Source organism: Erinaceus europaeus, chromosome 9 (genome assembly GCF_950295315.1).
Source record: "Erinaceus europaeus chromosome 9, mEriEur2.1, whole genome shotgun sequence".
Taxonomy (NCBI): Eukaryota; Metazoa; Chordata; class Mammalia; order Eulipotyphla; family Erinaceidae; genus Erinaceus; species Erinaceus europaeus.
The window spans coordinates 77,246,504-77,264,810 of record NC_080170.1 but is presented as its reverse complement, the minus strand read 5'-3'; the positions used below and the strand labels follow the sequence as shown (position 1 = coordinate 77,264,810).

Below are 18,307 nucleotides of genomic sequence, written 5' to 3'. Positions count from 1 at the left end.
GATTTGATTATATAATGAGTGAGCAGGGGAGTATCTATGTAGATATAGATATAGATAGATATATCTACATAGATATATATCTATGTAGATATATATATATATCTACATATATATATATGTAGATATATATATATAGATATATATATAGATAGATAGATATATATATCTATATATATATATCTATCTATATATATATCTATATATATATATATCTATATATATCTATATATATATGTATATATATATATATATCTACATATATATGTAGATATATATATATATCTACATAGATATATATCTATGTAGATATAGATACTCCTCTGCTCACTCATTATATAATCAAATCTAAATCAGTCTTTAAAAGGGATGATGACTTCAAGAACAAAACAGTTTCATCCTCTGTTTCAGTTGATAGATTGTCATGGTGTTTATTTAAGAAATAAAAGCTAGGGAGTCGGGTGGTAGCGCAGCGGGTTAAGCACATGTGGCACAAAGTGCAAGGACTGGTTTAAGGGTCCCAGTTCAAGCCCCTGGCTCCCCACCTGCATGGGGGTCACTTCACAAATGGTGAAGCAGGTCTGCAGGTGTCTATCTTTCTCTCCCCTTCTCTGTCTTCCCCATCTCTCTCAATTTCTCTCTGTCCTACCCAACAATGATGACATCAATAACAACAATAATAACTACAACAATAAAACCACAAGGGCAACAAAAGGGAATAAATAAATAAATAAATAAATTCCCTTTTTTTGTACTTCTGTCCTTGCTTTCTATAGTTGTCCTTTTCTCTGTCCAAGCAGGATAGGCTCTGTGAGCTGGTTCCTCCTAAAACTCTCTGATTTCACTATTATGTATAGCATATTGAAAATTTCTCTTAATTCTACTCCAACTAAGGTTATAATAACTCTCATACTAAGCCCACTATTTTGGATGCAGATGATTTTGACCAAAACCATATGTGTTCTCCAAGAGAAAGAACTTAAAGCTACACAAATGTGCATACCAATCATGTATCACTTAGTGACAGGAATATGTTCTGTGAAACATGTCATTGGATGACTTAGTCATTATGGGAATGTCATAGAGTGTAACTATTCAAACATTATTGGTCTAGCCTGTGATACACGAAGGTTATATCAAAGAGCCCACTTGGACCACTACCGTTGTACTCAAGCCTATCATTGAGCTGAATGTTGTCCATTGTTGAACCATCTGTCAGCATGAATGAAGTAATCATTGCCAAGCAAAAAGAAGACCCCTGAAAAGGATGAGTCACATTAAAGGTACATTTGTTTTATCAAGAAGAGAGGGTCTATTAGTTGCTGAAATAAGAGATTCTTTCTGGGCCAAGTGAAGATTGATAGAGAAAGTGCAGTGACAACATTTTTTTTAAATTTCTTTATTGGGGAATTAATATTTTACATTTGACAGTAAATACAATAGTTTGTACATCCATAACATTTCACAGTTTCCCATATAACAATACAACCCCCACCCCCCAGGTCCTCTGTCATCCTTCTTGGACCTGTATTCTCCCCCGCCACCCCACCCCAGAGTCTTTTACTTTGGTGCAATATGCCAATTCCAGTTCAGGTTCTACTTGTGTTTTCTCTTCTGATATTGTTTTTCAACTTCTGCCTGAGAGTGAGATCATCCATATTCATCCTTCTGTTTCTTACTTATTTATTTTAAAAAGGAGACATTAACAAAACCATAGGATAGGAGGGATACAACTCCACACAATTCCCACCATCAGATCTCTATATCCCATCCCCTCCACTGATAGCTTTCCTATTCTCTATCCCTCTGGGAGTATGGACCCAAGGTCATTGTGGGTTGCAGAAGGTGGAAGGTCTGGCTTCTGTAATTGCTTCCTTGCTTAACATGGGTGTTGACTGGTTAATCCATACTCCCAGTCTCCCTCTTTCTTTCCCTAGTAGGGTGAGGCTCTGGGGAAGCGGAGCTCCAGGACGCATTGGTGGGGTTGTCTCTCCAGGGAACTCTGGTTGGCATCACGCTGGCATCTGGAGCTCCAGGACACATTGGTGGGGTCGTCTGTCCAGGGAAGTCTGGATGGTATCACGCTGGCATCTGGAACCTGGTGGATGAAAAGAGAGTTAACATACAAAGCCAAACGAATTGTTGAACAATCATGGACCTTAAGACTGGAATAGTGCAGATGAAGTGTTGGGGGTATTCCCTGCATGCTCTTGTGTACTTCTGCTTTCAGGTATATATTTTTCCTCTAGTTTATGGGCACGTGTGAACCTATGCTCTATCTCAGGGGACCTGGACTATACCTAGGTTTGGGGACTTTGTTAGGAAGGGAACCTCCTGGAATGGAATTAGAGAATACTATGAAAGGAAAGGTCTCACCCGAGTGATGAAGCTGAAGGGTTGTCATTCTACACCTGAAGTCTCTGGACTCAGTCTGAAGTGAAGCATGCTGGGTGGCACTCATTGGGTTGATTAGGTTGTGATCGGCAGATACAATATTATTTGATATGAATTGAGAGAAGCATGCAGGAAAGTGGGCCCCACCCTAAGGCTCCAGGACTGGGGGAAATATAGGCTCTATAGTGGAAATGTGAGGTTCCTGCTGTCTTAGGGTTCAAGAAGACAATGGATAGTTATTGTTATCATCACATTATTTGGTAATTGGGTTAACTTTGAAAGGTCCCTTTGTTAGGGTTTGCTGTATAATACCCAGAATCTTGTATATAGCTGTGCCACTGGTTGCTTCTGTTCTACCTGGTCTAGGATTTTGAAAGAGTGAATATATCAAAGACTCATCCTATGTATTAAAAAGTCTCAGTCTGTGTTTTAAAAAGTTTGAGACATGCCATCGATTTTTCCCCTCTCATATTAATTAAATAGTGATTTATATGACTACAATTTAATAGGAGTGTACATAAACACCATTCCCACCACCAAAATCCCATCCACCCCCCCTGCGCCTCCCCCCCCCCCCCCCCCCGCTGCCCTGGGAAGCTGAATATCCACCCTCCCCCTAGCCACAGGGTTTTTACTTTGGTGCCCTACTCTCAATGAGAGCATTTTAAACCCAAGGTAAACAGAGGATAAAGAGGATTCTCCTTAGGGAGACAAACCGAAATGGAAGACTGTAGTAAGAAACATAGTTGTTACTGCCAAATTATCACACTTGCTTTATGATTTTGCCTAATTAGAATTAGCTTAAAGTGAAATATCATTTTGGCTGGACCCCCAGAGATGCTTGATAATTAGTAAATTATTAATAGAGGCGGCTCTTTGATTTGATTTTCTTTTTAATTTATTTCACAAGTGAGGGGGAGAGAGAAGACTCTGGTATACGCTGTGTAGAGGATCAAATTTGTATATGTATATGTATACACATGTATACAGTCATCCCTCATTATCAGTTCTAGACTATCATGATAAGTGAATTGAGAAGTATGATTCCTTATATATAAATTGAATATTTTCATAGTAAAAGCGTGGAAAACTTGTTTATGACCTTCTGATGTGGTTTTTAACATTACTGGAAAGCTCTATACATGAAATAACACCCCTTTAGCTTTGCTTCCTTGTTGAGACAGCAGCTGTTGCACGGATATTCTTTTCATCTTTACGGATGGAGCAAACAGTAGACTCATTCAAGTCATAATAGCGGGCAACCTCCACGATTTTCTTTTCATCTTTGATCATATCCAAGAGTTTCACCTTCTCCTGGATGATAAGCATCTTCCTCCAGCGCTTAATTTCATCATCAGAAGGCTTAGAGGAAACAGCACATTCAGTTGCCATTGTGGGGCATAGATAAAGGTTTGCAAACACAAGAACAAAGATGTTTCCAATACATAGAGATGTAGATGTAGAAGTGCTTATGAGAGAAGCATGTCTGATTGGTTTGGTTTCACCACACCCCTGATTTCAAACACACAAAAGGAGTGGTCGAACGGCTGCACGTGGCATTGAAGGATTTGTGATAGGCCTACAGTCCATATGTACCGTAATTTTAATTTTAATTGTAATACAAGGGTGTATAATTGACCAGACAACTGAGCACATTCTGTATCATTTTCACAGTCTCAATCAACTTTTTAATGAATATATTTGAAAAAAAAATGTGATAGAGTGAAGATGTGAAAGTAGAAGTGTGAAGTGGCAAGGGATGGCTGTATATAGTGTTGGGGGAAAACTATGCTTATTCTGAACAAGATAGTGCTTTTTCTGTTTGGAACACTATACCTAACTTTAAAAAAAAGTTGTCTGATCAGTAATGTCATCCTGACTGCATTTTACTATCTTGAAATATGGAGTGAAGCTTCATATTTACATTAAATTAAAATAAACTACATCTTTAGCATTCATCTTTCTAGCCAACTATAGCAATACAGCAGAGAGCAAAATAATTTAGGGTAGCACACATTTTCTTAATTTTCATTTGGTTCTTATTGTACATCACATTGTGTGTATATATATATATATGTATATATATATATACATATATATATATATACACACACACACAAAATCATGATACATTTCTAGAAATCAGTATCTAACTGTCTGAGGGAAGTGTGCAAAGCCCTCCTTTATGAAAGATAAAGTAATATTTGTCCATCACAGGTCTCCTATTTTTACTAGTCTCAAAGATAAATCATCTCCGTTTTCTAAGATCGCTTTCCTTGAATTACATGGAAGTAAAGTCAAAGGTGGTTTTGTTCATAGCATTGATGGAGTGAACTTGACAGAAATAGGCAATGAATATAAATACAGAATCGCAAACAGACCCATATTTGTTCCGCTAAGGACAGACTCTGCATTGCCCGTTTGACGGAAGGTTGGGCAACCAGTTCAACCTTCTTGTCTTTGCTTCATTCTAATCTCACCCTTCTGCTCTCTCCTTCACAGTTGTGGACATGGATGGAAGACCTTCAGAAGGAGATGCTAGAGGATGTCTGTGCAGACTCAGTGGATGCCGTCCAGGAACTGATTAAGCAGTTCCAGCAGCAGCAAACTGCTACCCTGGATGCCACACTCAATGTCATCAAGGAAGGAGAAGACCTTATCCAGCAGCTCAGGTCAGCGCCTCCCTCCCTGGGGGAGCCCAGCGAGGCCAGGTCAGCCCAATGGGAAATGCCTTGGACTAAATGTGAGATAAGTCATGTCCCAGTCTTGGTTTCAGCTACAGCCAGCTTTGTGGTCTTATGTGAGCTTCAGTTTTCCCATATGTCCAGTATAAATATTTCTGCATACCTGCCATGAGTTTAGGATAAAAGTATAAATGGAAAAGCTTCATTGTGCCACTGTGATCTATTGTTTGTGGTATTGTGTACCAGTCAACAAATAGCATACATTTAACAAAAATCAGCAACAGTCAGTGAAAATAAGTGACATGAAGAATTATGGTAGATGTTGTCATGTGGAAAAATACACATTAGGGAATATAGTATTATTTGACTTCTGATGTTAGGCTAAACTCTGAACTCCAGTTAGAAAAATGTGATGAAAATTAATTGGTTTTCATCCTAGTCTGCTCTTCATTAAGCACTTTTTGCTGTTCCTTGCTGCCCAGAAAATAAAACTTTTATGTCAGCCTAAACAAATATAATTAAGAAGGTAACTCCTTATATTTATTTATAATTACACATACCATTGCCGCCTTTCTAATGGCATCAATATCTAGTTTCTAGTCCTTGTTAAGGGACCTAGCATCTCAGGTAAGGTGTCATGAGGTCTTGAGCAGTCCTTCAGCAAACATCCTATGCCTATCTGCTATATAAATAGGATTTGATGATGCTAATGATGTATGCCTGCAGGGATTTGTTCCTATCCCAAAATCACTGATTGCTAGGACCTCTGCCAGTTCTGGACAGAAATAATATCATCTACACGTCCCAGGACAACTTTGGGTCCTGAGGGAATCACTTCAATTGGAGAGGGCTTTTTTTCCCCCCTCCATACCAGCTGTCCAATTAAATACACAATAAGAACTTACCTTTAGATGGTCCTGGCATGTTTTTCTATTGGAAACTATTCATTTTTATTCCAGATATACACATGAGATGTTCTGAGTCCCTTGTTGCATACTAACAAGACAACCTCTTGTTCTTCTTCACCCAACTCATCTTCATGAATATATTACACATGGCAAATTTGTCTTTCTACCAAGGACACTATAATGTTACTTGCTAAATCATAATAGTGGGCAGTCATTTAACCTCTATAGGCCTCAGCTGCTAATCTGTGTAATTAAAGGATTCACTATAGGACCTCTATCAGCTCTAGATTTTTGTGATGGCTTCGTATTTTCTCTACAAATAAACTTCACAACTTTGACTGGTTTTATTATCTGTGGAGATGCCACTTTCTCTCAACAATTGCCAGTCTTGCTCCGTGTTTAAGGGCTGAAGGCTACTCAGTGATGGTGAAGACAATAACATGGCTGATGCCTGGTCTATGATTAAGTTCCAAGGATTTTAGAGAAGGCTGTAGACATGTAAGCAAGAGTCACTGGTGACCGTTCATTTCTCCACTAAGTTGACTCTAGCCCCTGTTCCCCTTACTGATATTGAGATCAGTAAAAACGAATAAGTAAATGATGCCTAGAACATTGTCTGGATATCTCACATAGGGGGCTGGCAGTCTCACATCTGGTTAAGTGCACATAGTGCTATGTGGAAGGACCTGCGCAAAGGTCCAAGATTGAATCCCCACTCTTCACCTGCAGTAGGGACACTTCACAAGCAGTGAATCAGGCCTACAGGTGTCTATCTTCCTCTCTTCCCCTCTCTACTTCCCCTCTACTTTCAGTTTCTCTCTGTCATATCGAATAAAAATATGAGGAAAAGGAATGGTAGATATGTAATGCCAGCACGGGCCAGGCAGACCTGGTTAAGTACACACATTACAGTGCACAAGGACCTAGGTTCAAGCTCCCAGTCCCACCTGCAAGGGGATAGCTTCATGAGTGGTGAAGCAGGGCTACAGGTATCTCTCTGTCTCTTTCCCTCTCTATTTCCCCCTCCCCTCTCCATTTCTTTCTGTTTCTATCCAATAAATTAAAATTTAAAAAATTTATAAAAGGACATCTCGCACACAACAGAACACACATTAATCTCTGAGATACCTACTTCACATCACTTTCATGACTCCTAGTGTGTATAACACTGATATGAGTGTTGTGCAACATGGTCATAAATCATACTGATTCTTTAAGAACCTATATACTGGGGGGTGGGGCCAAAGTAATAAAAAAAAGAATCTATATACTGGAGGAGAAAGACAAAGAAGAGCAATAGAATAATCATATTCTTCCAGTAGCAGAAAAAATGCATATTGAGTATATCTCTCATGTTATTTTTCTCATAATTGGGATTGCCATGAAATGGTGGGGTGTCATGCCTCAAAAGACCAGGGTAAGAAGGTAGAAATTATGAGTTCTGTGAGTGATAGGGAAGTTATTGACAAACTAGTCTTATACTCCATTCACAAACAGATAGTGTAAACTCAAGTACCATTAATTCTGACACAAATACAGGCTGAAAGGTCAAGTTTTCAGAATCTAGTGATGAGAATTTTAGTGATCTTTCCCTTATCTTCTAATTTCTAAAATTATGTAAGAAATCAAGATGTGCAAGTGTACCTATTTACTTCACGTTTTAGGGTTTTATCTTACTCTGACTGTTAAACTTTGAAACCTTCATAATTTCCCCACTATAATGATTTATTTGAAATTTCACCAGTATTTTCCCTCTCTAAGCAGTGCGATCTGTTTATCTCTTGGTTGCTTCTATAGTGTATCACCATGCTCTGCTGAGTTTGTTTTCTTTGCTAGGCAGAGTTCTTTCTTCTTTCCTTTGTTTCTTTTCTTTTCTTTTCTTTCTTTCTTTCTTTCTTTCTTTCTTTCTTTCTTTCTTTCTTTCTTTCTTTCTTTCTTTCTTTCTTTCTTTGTCTTGCCTCTAGGGTTATCTCTGGGGCTTGGTGCCCACACTACTCCCATGACGATTATTTCTTTTTTTTTTTTTTTTTTTTTTTTGGATAAGACAGAGAAACATTGAGAGGAGGTGAAGATAGAGAGGGAGAGAGAAAGATAGACACTTGCTTCACCACTGGTGAAGCAATCCCCATCCCTGCAGGTGGGGAGTTGTGGGCTTAAACAGGGAACCTTGTATGGAGTTCTTGAGCTTCATACTATGTATGCTTAACCCAGTGCACCACCTTATGCCCCCCCTTTATGAAAAGGAAACACTGACAAAACCATAGGATAAGAGGGGTACAACTCCACACAATTTCCAGTTCCCACCACCAGAACTCCATATCCCATTCCCTCCCTTGATAGCTTTCCTATTCTGGGAGTATGAACCCAAGGTCATGATGGGGTGCAGAAGGTGAAAGGTCTGGCTTCTGTAATTGCCTCCCCGCAGAACATGGGTGTTGACAGGTTGATCCATATTCCCAGCCTGTCTCTCTCTTTCCCTAGTGGGGTGGGGTTCTGGGGAATCAGAGCTCCGGGACACATTGGTGGGGTTGTCTGTCCAGGGAAGTCTGGTTGGCATCATGCTAGCTAGCATCTGGAACCTGGTGGCTGAAAAGAGAGTTAACATATAAAGCCAAACAAATTGTTGACTAATCATGAACTTAAAGGCTAGAATAGTGCAAATGAAAAGTTGGGGGGGCGTCTCCATTCTGTAGATAGCTAATAGGCATATTTTAGTTACATTCCAAAGGGCCTGTGGCTATACTAGGTTTTTTTTTTTCCCTTGAGCCTGAAATCTGATATACAGGTGAATATAAGTTATTGTCTGGGGAGATGATGTCATGGCTGGAAAAAGGACCAGAAAGCTGGATCAGGGAAGAGAGTAGCTCCCAAATATGAGAAAGGTGTATAAATATTATTGACTGTAGACCCCGTTGATTTGATGTGCTCTGGGGCCCATATTCAGCTTAGGAGCCTATGTGACCTCTGCATCCCTGTCGATCTCAGCTCACATTCTGTGGTCATGAGTAGGAACGTTCCAAGCTGCCTCGATTTCAGGACCCATCTTCTTCAGGTGTAGCATAGAGTATGTTGTCCAGCCTTCCTTCGGAGGATGGAACATTCTCTACCATTGTTGATCCACATTGAGGGCTAAGTCCTATGGGTGCCCACAAAGCAGTCTATTTTTGTTGTTCCTGATAGAGGTGACTAGTAGCAATGGAGAGAGAGATTTATCTGAGGTCTAGGCCTGTCATGTCTGTTTGGGAATCTCAGGTCTCCCGGAATAGGGCCCCAGCTGACCCCCATTTTTTTATAAAGCCAAAGCCCCAATCAGAGTGTTATCTTCTGTGAAACAGTTTCAGCTATCCCAACCTCTTGTGCCTAACCCCTCCACCTCCCTAGTTGAGCCTCATCAGCAGTTGACTCTTTGCTAAAGTCCTTTCAAGATTGGTAATCACCCACTCTGCACATTACTGATCACAGCACATATTAACACATAAAATCTTACTTGATAGTAGATCTAAGAGTGAGCAGCACAGAAACTATTATATTAGGTCTGCTTCACACTAGTGCTCAGGAAGGTGGTTTCCTAAGACCACAAACTCCTATTTGTTAGAGCAAGGACTCAATCCAGGCTGGCAGCCTCTAGAACCTATGCTTTCCCAACTATAGTTTGAAGGTCATCTAATAACAGCAGACCATAACTTTGACATAATATTAGAAGGTGTTAGAAGACATACTCTCACTTTAACAATAATCCTGCAAGGTAAAATCAGAAGGATTTTTCCCATATGCCTTTAATTTGTCTATCCTTATGTGTTGTGATATATGTATTTGCGTATGTGTATTAAAACTATATATATTTGTATACACACAGTCATTTTGTTTCTCTAGTATTTTATCCTTTTGAGAACCCATTTTCTATCATTGTTATTATTGTCACCATAGTAATAGCTGAGGCTTAATGCCTGCATGATGAGTCCTCAACTATTCCCCCCTGCTTTTTTTGCCTCAAGGGTTATCACTGGGGCTCGGTGCCTGCACCACTAATCCGCTGCTTCTAGCAGCCATTATCTCCATTTTATTGGATAAGACAGAGAGAAATTGAGAGGGGAGTGGAAGATAGAGATGGGGAGAGAAAGATAGACACCTGCAGACCTGTGGCCACCCCTGCAGGTGGGGAACCAGAGGCTTGAACTGGGTGGAATCCTTGTGTGGGTCCTTGCACTTTGTACTACGTGTACTTAATCCAGTGCACTACTGCCTGCTCTCCCTCATTAATTTGATAGGACAGAGAGAAATTGGAAGGAGGAAGAGAGAAGGAGATACACCTGTAGCATTGCTTCAATGCTTGTGAAGTTTTCCCCCTATAGGTGAAGGATTGGGGCTTGAGCCGAGGTCCCTATGCATGGTAGCATGTGTGCTCAACTAGGTGTGCCACCATCCTTCTCATATATTATTTCATTTCATCCCTTCCAGAACTCTGTTTGAGGAATAAGATAACAGCTAGTCTAGAAGCTATTATGTTGTAAAGCCCAGAGGAGACATGAACCTTTGATTTACCTACTAAAAAGTGCCAGACACTTGGTGTTTGACCAAGACTCACAGTTGAATGTCTCAGTTGATTCACAAATATAATACTTTGTTCAGAGGATGAAGGCCCTCTTCTCCTCTATCCCTTTTAATATGGCAAGGTCCCTCCCTTCTTTTCTTCCACTTTGCCACAGGGACTCGGCTGTGTGCAACAACAAGACACCTCACAGTAGTTCCATCAGCCACATAGAATCTGTTCTGCAGCAACTGGATGATGCCCAAGTGCAGATGGAGGAGCTGTTCCATGAGCGGAAAATCAAGCTGGATATCTTCCTACAGCTACGCATCTTTGAGCAGTATACTATTGAGGTAGAAGATGGAGGAGGGTGCTGGGTGGTGATAGGGAGGGAGAACAAGGGCAGTACTGCAAAAGCCTGCAGAGTGGCCAGCTTCCTACTCAAGCCTGCTGTCCTAGAACTGGAAAGAAAATTTGGGGCAGTAGCCTAATGTAATTAGAGGGGATTATGTATCAAGGATATCCTTTTGGAAATCAACAAACTAACAGTCCATCTTACATTATTTTTAGCACCCCTGCTGTCAAACAAAGCACCCTCAATTTTTGTTTTGACTTTACTTCATTATAAATTTCTTTGCTCATGTCTATTATACTCTATCCTTTGATTGCTGAAAGATGGTAAAGTTGACTATTTGATCATTGAAGTATACTCATTGGATTCTACAGATTCTTGAATGTATGTGTGATAACGAGATAACTCTCCTCAGATGAGGACCATAGGTCAGGGGTTGGGTGAAATCATGTAGCAGCCATTCAGTGAGGAGTAACAGGAAGAAAAATCTGCATCCTCAGTTTGCTTTTTGCTAACTAAGAAAATAAGCTGGGAGGGTGGGGTCGGACCATAGTGCAGCCGGCAAAGCACACGTGGTGCAAACTGCAAGGACTGGAGGAACGATGCCGGTTTGAGCCCCCGGCTCCCCACCTGCCGGGGAGTTGCTAAGCAGGCGGTGAAGCAGGTTTGCAGGTGTCTATCTCTCTCTCCCCCTCTCTGTCTTCCCCTCCTCTCTCCATTTCTCTCTGTCCTATCCAACAACAACAATGTCAATAACAAGGATAATAATAACTACAACAATGGTAAAACAACCATGGTAACAAAAAGGAAAAAAATGGCTTCTAGGAGCAGTGGATTCGTGGCGCACCGAGCCCCGGCAATAACACTGGAGGCAAAAACGAAAGAAATCTGGTGTTAAAGCCATTAATGTTTTGTTTCGCAGGCTTCTCTGTTCATTCTTGAAAGGCCACTATAAGGTATTTATGTCCTCTTTGTAATATGCACTAATAATGTTTACCCCACATTATTAACTTTTTTTTTCCTTTCTGCTTCTTTTCTACTAAAGCCAAGCCTTTTGGATTTCTAAAGTGAGACTTTCTAACACTTGACACAGTTTCTCATTTTAAGGAATAATAGAGGGTTAAAATAAAGGCATTGTCTTCTCTTTGCTCCACCCTGGTGTAGTACGAGGGAAAACATATTCTCTAGCCACCATTTATTACAATGTTGTTTTGTGTTCTAAACCGTCACCTTGGAGTTGGGATTTCTGCATTTCTAATACTGATCTTTCCAATAATATCTTTGGAGGCTCCACTGAACTGATTTGGAAGGAAAATTATTTATTTTACTTTTATTTATTATTTTTTACTGTCATATCTCAATTCCAGTAGCACACAGACTAGCAAACTGTCCTGGAACTTTGGTGGTGGGTGCAGTGAATTGTGTACACACACACATACACACGAAACTACACCCCTAAAAGTTTATATTTATATATTATAATTTTTGTAAACCTGTTTTAAATCAATAAAGCAAAGAAAACTCATTGGACAGGTGGTGGTGCACCTAGCTGAGCACCCATGTTACCATACAAGGACCTAGGTTTGAGTCCTCCCCTGCAAGGAGTATACTTCATGAGTGATGAAGCAGGTCTGCAATTGTCTTTCCCTCTCTATCTTCCTCCTCCTACCCCTCTCAGTTTCTCCCTGTCCTATGAAATGGTAGGGGGAGAAAAACAGGGGGAAATAAGCCATTGGCAGTAGTGGATTCATAATGCTGGAAATTATTATAACCCTATTGTCAAAAAAAAAGCAAATAAAACACTCCTGATGATAGACTTTTCTTCAGTCCTGAGACCAAAAGTGTTTATGTTAAGAATCTGAAATTTAAAGGAAAAGCAATTCTAAAAGTAGTCATCTCTCCTATGCCTTACTCTTTTTAAAAATTTTTATTTATAACAAGGAAACACTGACAAAACCATAAAATAAGAGGGGTACAACTCCACTCAGTTCTCACCATGAGAACTCCGTATCCTATCCCCTCCCCTGACAGCTTCCCTATTCTTTAACCCTCTGGGAATGTGGACCCAAGGTCATAATGGTGTGCAGAAGGTGAAAGGTCTGGCTTCTGTAATTGCTTCCCTACTGAACATGGGTGTTGACAGGTTGATCCGTACTCCCACCCTGTCTCTCTCTTTGCCTAGTGGGATGGGATTCTGGAGAATTGGAGCTCCAGGACACATTGGTGGTGGGGTTGTCTGTCCAGGAAAGTCTGGTTGGCATCATGCTAGCTAGCATCTGGAACCTGGTGGCTGAAAAGAGAGTTAACATATAAAACCAAGCAAATTGCTGACTAGTCATGGACCTAAAGGCTGGAATAGTACCGATGAAGACTTGTTGGGGGGGGGGGGGAATCCTCCGTTCTGTAGATAGCTAATAGGCATATTTTAGTTACATTCCAAAGGGCCTGTGGCTATACTTGTTTTGTTTTGTTTTTTTTCCCTGAGCCTGAAATTTGATATGCAGGTGGATCCTAGTTATTGTCTGGAGAGATGATGTCATGGCTGAAAAAAGGACCAGAAAGCTGGATCAGGGAAGAGAGTAGCTCCCAAATATGAGAAAGGTGTATAAATATTGTTGATTGTAAACCCCATTGATTTGATGTGCTCTGGGACCCATATTCAGCTTAGGAGCCTATGTGACCTCTGCATCCCTGTAGATCTGAGCTCATATTCTGTGCTCATGAATAGGAACGTTCCAAGCTGCCTCAATTTCAGGACTCATCTTCCTCAGGTGGACGATAGAATATGTTGTCCAGCCTCCCTTTGGAGGGTGAAACATTCTCTGCCATTGTTGATCCACATTGAGTGCAAGGTCCTATGGGGACCCACAAAGCAGTCTATTGTGTTGTTCCTGATAGAGATGACCAGTAACAATGGAGAGAGAGATTTATTCGAGGTCTAGGCCCATCATGTCTGTTTGATAATCTCAGGACTCTCCGACTAGGGCCCCAGATGATGGAGTGGTCTGATAGTGACTAAAGAGTCATTATTAAAGTGTGCCAGTCTCTTGCCCTTATTCATCTTTTGCAGTCCTTGCTTTGATATGGTTAGCTTTCAAGTGAGTAAGGGAAGTGTAATAGGAAGTAGGTAAGGAGGGTATATAAGTCTAAGTAGACACTATTTCATTATGAGTTACTCTTATGTGATCTGTAAACACATGTCTACCCCTGCCTCCCTGAAGATGACTATAATTTCATACTTAGAGATAAAGTGTTTACTCAACAGTTTCTGGAACAAAGAAAAACATTCAACTACAAATCTATATTCATTACCCTTCCAATTTCTTCCATAATTTAGGAAAACTTATACTTTCTAATTTATCTCATACCCACATTTAAAAGAATTTCCATTTGATAAGTAACAGTAAATAAAACATATTTTGAAAGAACAATCTAAATGCCCTTGAAAAAGAAGAGATATTGACATGTAGCAAAGTGTGAATGTGGTAAACATCATAAATCCAGGGCAGCAGAGGAAATAAAGGAAAGATGCTTATGATTTATTGGTTAGTTATTTGGAGTGATACAAAAATAACTAGAGATTACATTTGACTCCACTAGTGTAGACCCCAGCTTCCCCAACAATCCTTCCTTGGTGGCATTTCACCCACTAAAAGTAAATATGTCCACAGTGAACAGTCTGTTAGCAGGTATGGTGATTTTTTTTATTTTATTTTTTTGTCTCCAGATTTTTGCTGGGACTTGGTACCAACATTATGAGTTCACCTCTCTCCAGTGAACTTTTTTTTTTTTGATAGGAGAGAGAGAAATTGAGAGGGGAGGGATGATACAAAGGGAGAGATACCTGCTATACCTGCTTCACTTCTAATGGGGTTTCCCCCTGCAGATGGAGAATGGGGGCACAAACCTGGGTCTTTGCGCAAGGTAATGTGTGCTTAACCAAGTGCACTACCACCTGACCCATTGTGTTTTTCTGTTACATTTTTTTGTTTAGTCTCCTGTCATTCCAGCTCTACATTAAAAATGCCTAACATAAAAGAATCTGAGGATTTGTATGTTTAAATTTTATTTGATTAGAGGGATGTGGTTTTGAGGGTAGATTATTGCTTTCTTCCAGAATGTCATTTAGTTGTACCCCAGATATCGGTTGAGGTAGCACTTATGGTGAATTGCATGTAGTGCTTCTGGGAGGCTCATTTCCACTCCTGAAAAACTATTCAAAACATATGCAAAAAAATCATTAAAACAATCTGTCTATAAAGCAAACAGTTTAAAATTTAATCCTATTTAAGTGTTGTTGTAAAGGAGCTTGAGATTTAAATTGTAGAGTTTTTGTCCTTCAGTCTTTGTTTATATATAGGAGTCCCTACTCCTGACCTGAATACAGAAGTGGATTTCATAGAGGGAGGAGGTATTGTGATAGGCAGGAGAGCAAACGTTTAGAAATCATGCCTAATAAAACAAGGGAGGTAAAATATAGTGATTTAATTTGTACCCTCTGGTTTAAGCAGTGACAATCAGATTTTTTTAAACTTTTATTTACAAAAAGGAAACACTGGATAAGAGGGGTATAACTCCTCACAGTTCTCACCACTAGAACTCTGTGTCCCATCCCCTCCCCTGATATCTTTCCTATTCTTTATCCCTCTGGGAATATGGACCCAGGGTTGTTTTTTTTTTTTTAATTTTTTTATATTTATTTTATTTATTTATCCCCTTTTGTTGCCCTTGTTGTTTTATTGTTGTAGTTATTATTGTTGTTGCCGTTGTTGGATAGGACAGAGAGAAATGGAGAGAGGAGGGGAAGCCAGAGAGGAGGAGAGAAAGATAGACACCTGCAGACCTGCTTCACCGCCTGTGAAGCGACTCCCCTGCAGGTGGGGAGCCGGGGTTCGAACCGGGATCCTTATGCCGGTCCTTGTGCTTTGCGCCACCTGCGCTTAACCCGCTGCGCTACAGCCTGACTCCCCCAGGGTTGTTATGGTACACATAAGGTGGAAGGTCTGGCTCCTGTAATTGCTTCCCCGCTGAACATGGGAAGAATCAGGTTTTATAAGGTTTTCTATATTTCTCATATTGGGGTTGTAACAAAGCCTAGAAATTTGCTGCATATCATCCGAGGTAGAGGAAATCTTGACAATTACAGAAGCAATTACAGAAGCCAGAACCTTCTGCACCCCCAAAACAACCTTGATCCATACTCACAGCAGGTGAGAAGTGATAGGAGAAAGAAGATAAAAGAGCTCTGAACTCCAGTTCCATCAGCACCCAGAGAGAGAGGAGGAAAAGGAGAGGAACATATATGATAGTAATAACAGTGTCATGAGTGGAAGCGGAGCTTCAAGGCACATTGGTGGGGTTGTCTGTCCAGGGAAGTCTGGTTGGCATCATGCTAGCATCTGGAACCTGGTAGCTGAAAAGAGAGTTAATATACAAAGCCAAACAAACTGTTGGACAATTATGCACCTAAAGGCTGGAATAGTGCAGATGAATACTTGGAGGGGGGTCCTCCATTCTGTAGATAGCTAGTAGGCATATTTTAGTTAATTTCCAAAGGGACTATGGCTATACTAGTTTTTTGTGTTTTTTTTTTTTCCCTGAGCCTGAAATTTGATGTGCAGGTGGATCCTAGTTATTGTCTGGGGAGATGATGTCATGGCTGAAAAAAGGACCAGAAAGCTGGATCAGGGAAGAGAGTAGCTCCCTAATATGGCAAAGGGGTATAAATATTACTATAAACCCCATCAATTTGATGTGATCTGGGGCCCATAATTAGCTTAGGAGCCTGTGTGACCTCTATATCCCTCTAGACCTGAGCTCACATTCTGTGGTCATGAGTAGGAACATTCCATGCTGCCCCAGTATCAACCCATCTTCCTCAGGTGGACGATAGAATATGTTGTCCAGCCACCCTTCAGAGGATGGAACATTCTCTACCATAGAGATGACTGGAAACAATGGAGAGAGGGATTTATATGAGGTCTAGGCCCATCAAGTCTGTTTGGGAGACTCAGGGCTCCCCAATTAGGGCCCCAGGTGGTGGAATGGCCTGATAGTGACTAAAGAGTCATCATTAAAGTATGCCAGTCTCTTGCCTTTATTCAGCATTTGCAGTCCTTGCTTTGCTAAGGTTAGCTTTGGAGTGAGTGAGAGAACTGTAATAGGAAGTAGGTGAGGAGGGTATCTAAGTCTAAGTGGACACTATTTCATTATGAACTTGATATTGACTCACTAAAGATTATTGTGTATTTTTGCTTTTAGGTACATGTTTTGCCCTAATTTATAGATACATATATAAACATATGCTCTATCTTATGGGACCTGGCCTATATCTAGGTTTTGGGACTTTGTTAGGACTTGAACCAGCAGGAGTTATTTTTTTAGTGTGATGAGTTTATTTCAAATATCAACTAGTGTTTCACTCTGAGGACAAGGAACAATGTTCTGGAGAAGATTCAGTGTGAAACTGAGGTCATTTCTGTAATGAGAGTTATGTTGGAACTGACATAAACCAGGGCAGGAGCTATCATTACAGGACATAGATGTGGTCTACTTCACTAAGGGAAGACATTTGAGCCTCATACTCAGAATTCCTGGGGATTATTGAAAACTAGAGCAGACCTCTTCCATAATATGTGAGGAATCTAAGCACAGTTCCTCAACTATTGATATCAATGCCACACTGAACTCCTGTTAGTCAATCATAATGGTGTGCACAGCTCCCACAATGTAACCTGAGATAAGATCATAGGGCACCCACACTAAAAGTGAAAGTTACCACAAATGTATTTGGCAAAATGTTTAAAATTAGGGCTGCATTCTTTTTTCTTTTATATACAGGTTTTATTTATTTATTTATTTATTTATTTTACCAGAGCACTGCTCAATTCTGGCTTATGGTAGTACAAGGGATTGAACCTGGGTCTTTGGAACCTTAGGCATCAGAGTTTCTTTTTTTTTTTTTCTAGTATTTTATTTATTTTAATTTCTTTATTAATGCTTTACATTCAACAGTAAATACAATAGGTTTCACATGCATAACATTTCCCAGTTTTCCATATAACAATACAACCCGCACCCCCTAGGTCCTCTGTCATCCTTTTTGGACCTGTATTCTCTCCCTAACCACCACACACCAGAGTCTTTTACTTTGGTGCAATGCGCCAATTCCAGTTTAGTTTCTACTATTGTTTTTTCTTCTGATCTTGTTTTTCAACTTCTGCCTGAGAGTGAGATCATCCTATATTCATCCTTCCGACTCATTTCACTTAACATGAATTTTTCAAGGTCCATCCAAGATTGGCTGAAAATGGTGAAGTCACCGTTTTTAATAGCTGAGTAGTATTCTATCGTGTATATATACCACAGCTTGTTCAGCAACCCATCTATTGTTGCTTCCAGGTTTTGGCTATTACAAATTGTGCTGCTAAGAACATATGTATAC

At 40.1% G+C, this 18,307-nt stretch overlaps 1 protein-coding gene across 26 annotated transcripts in view; it reads left to right on the top strand.

Moving 5' to 3' along the window:
- KALRN (kalirin RhoGEF kinase) overlaps positions 1-18,307 on the top strand; it is an 866,834-nt gene that overhangs the window by 477,357 nt on the left and 371,170 nt on the right. For 22 of the 26 annotated variants that reach the window (XM_060198226.1, XM_060198224.1, XM_060198230.1 and 19 more), the window contains exons 12-13: positions 4,894-5,102; positions 10,690-10,864. In XM_060198226.1, the coding sequence (XP_060054209.1) occupies positions 4,894-5,102; positions 10,690-10,864 (384 nt within the window). The remainder of the gene's footprint in view (positions 1-4,893; positions 5,103-10,689; positions 10,865-18,307) is intronic. The other 4 variants (XM_060198227.1, XM_060198231.1, XM_060198246.1 and 1 more) reach the window with 1 other exon arrangement.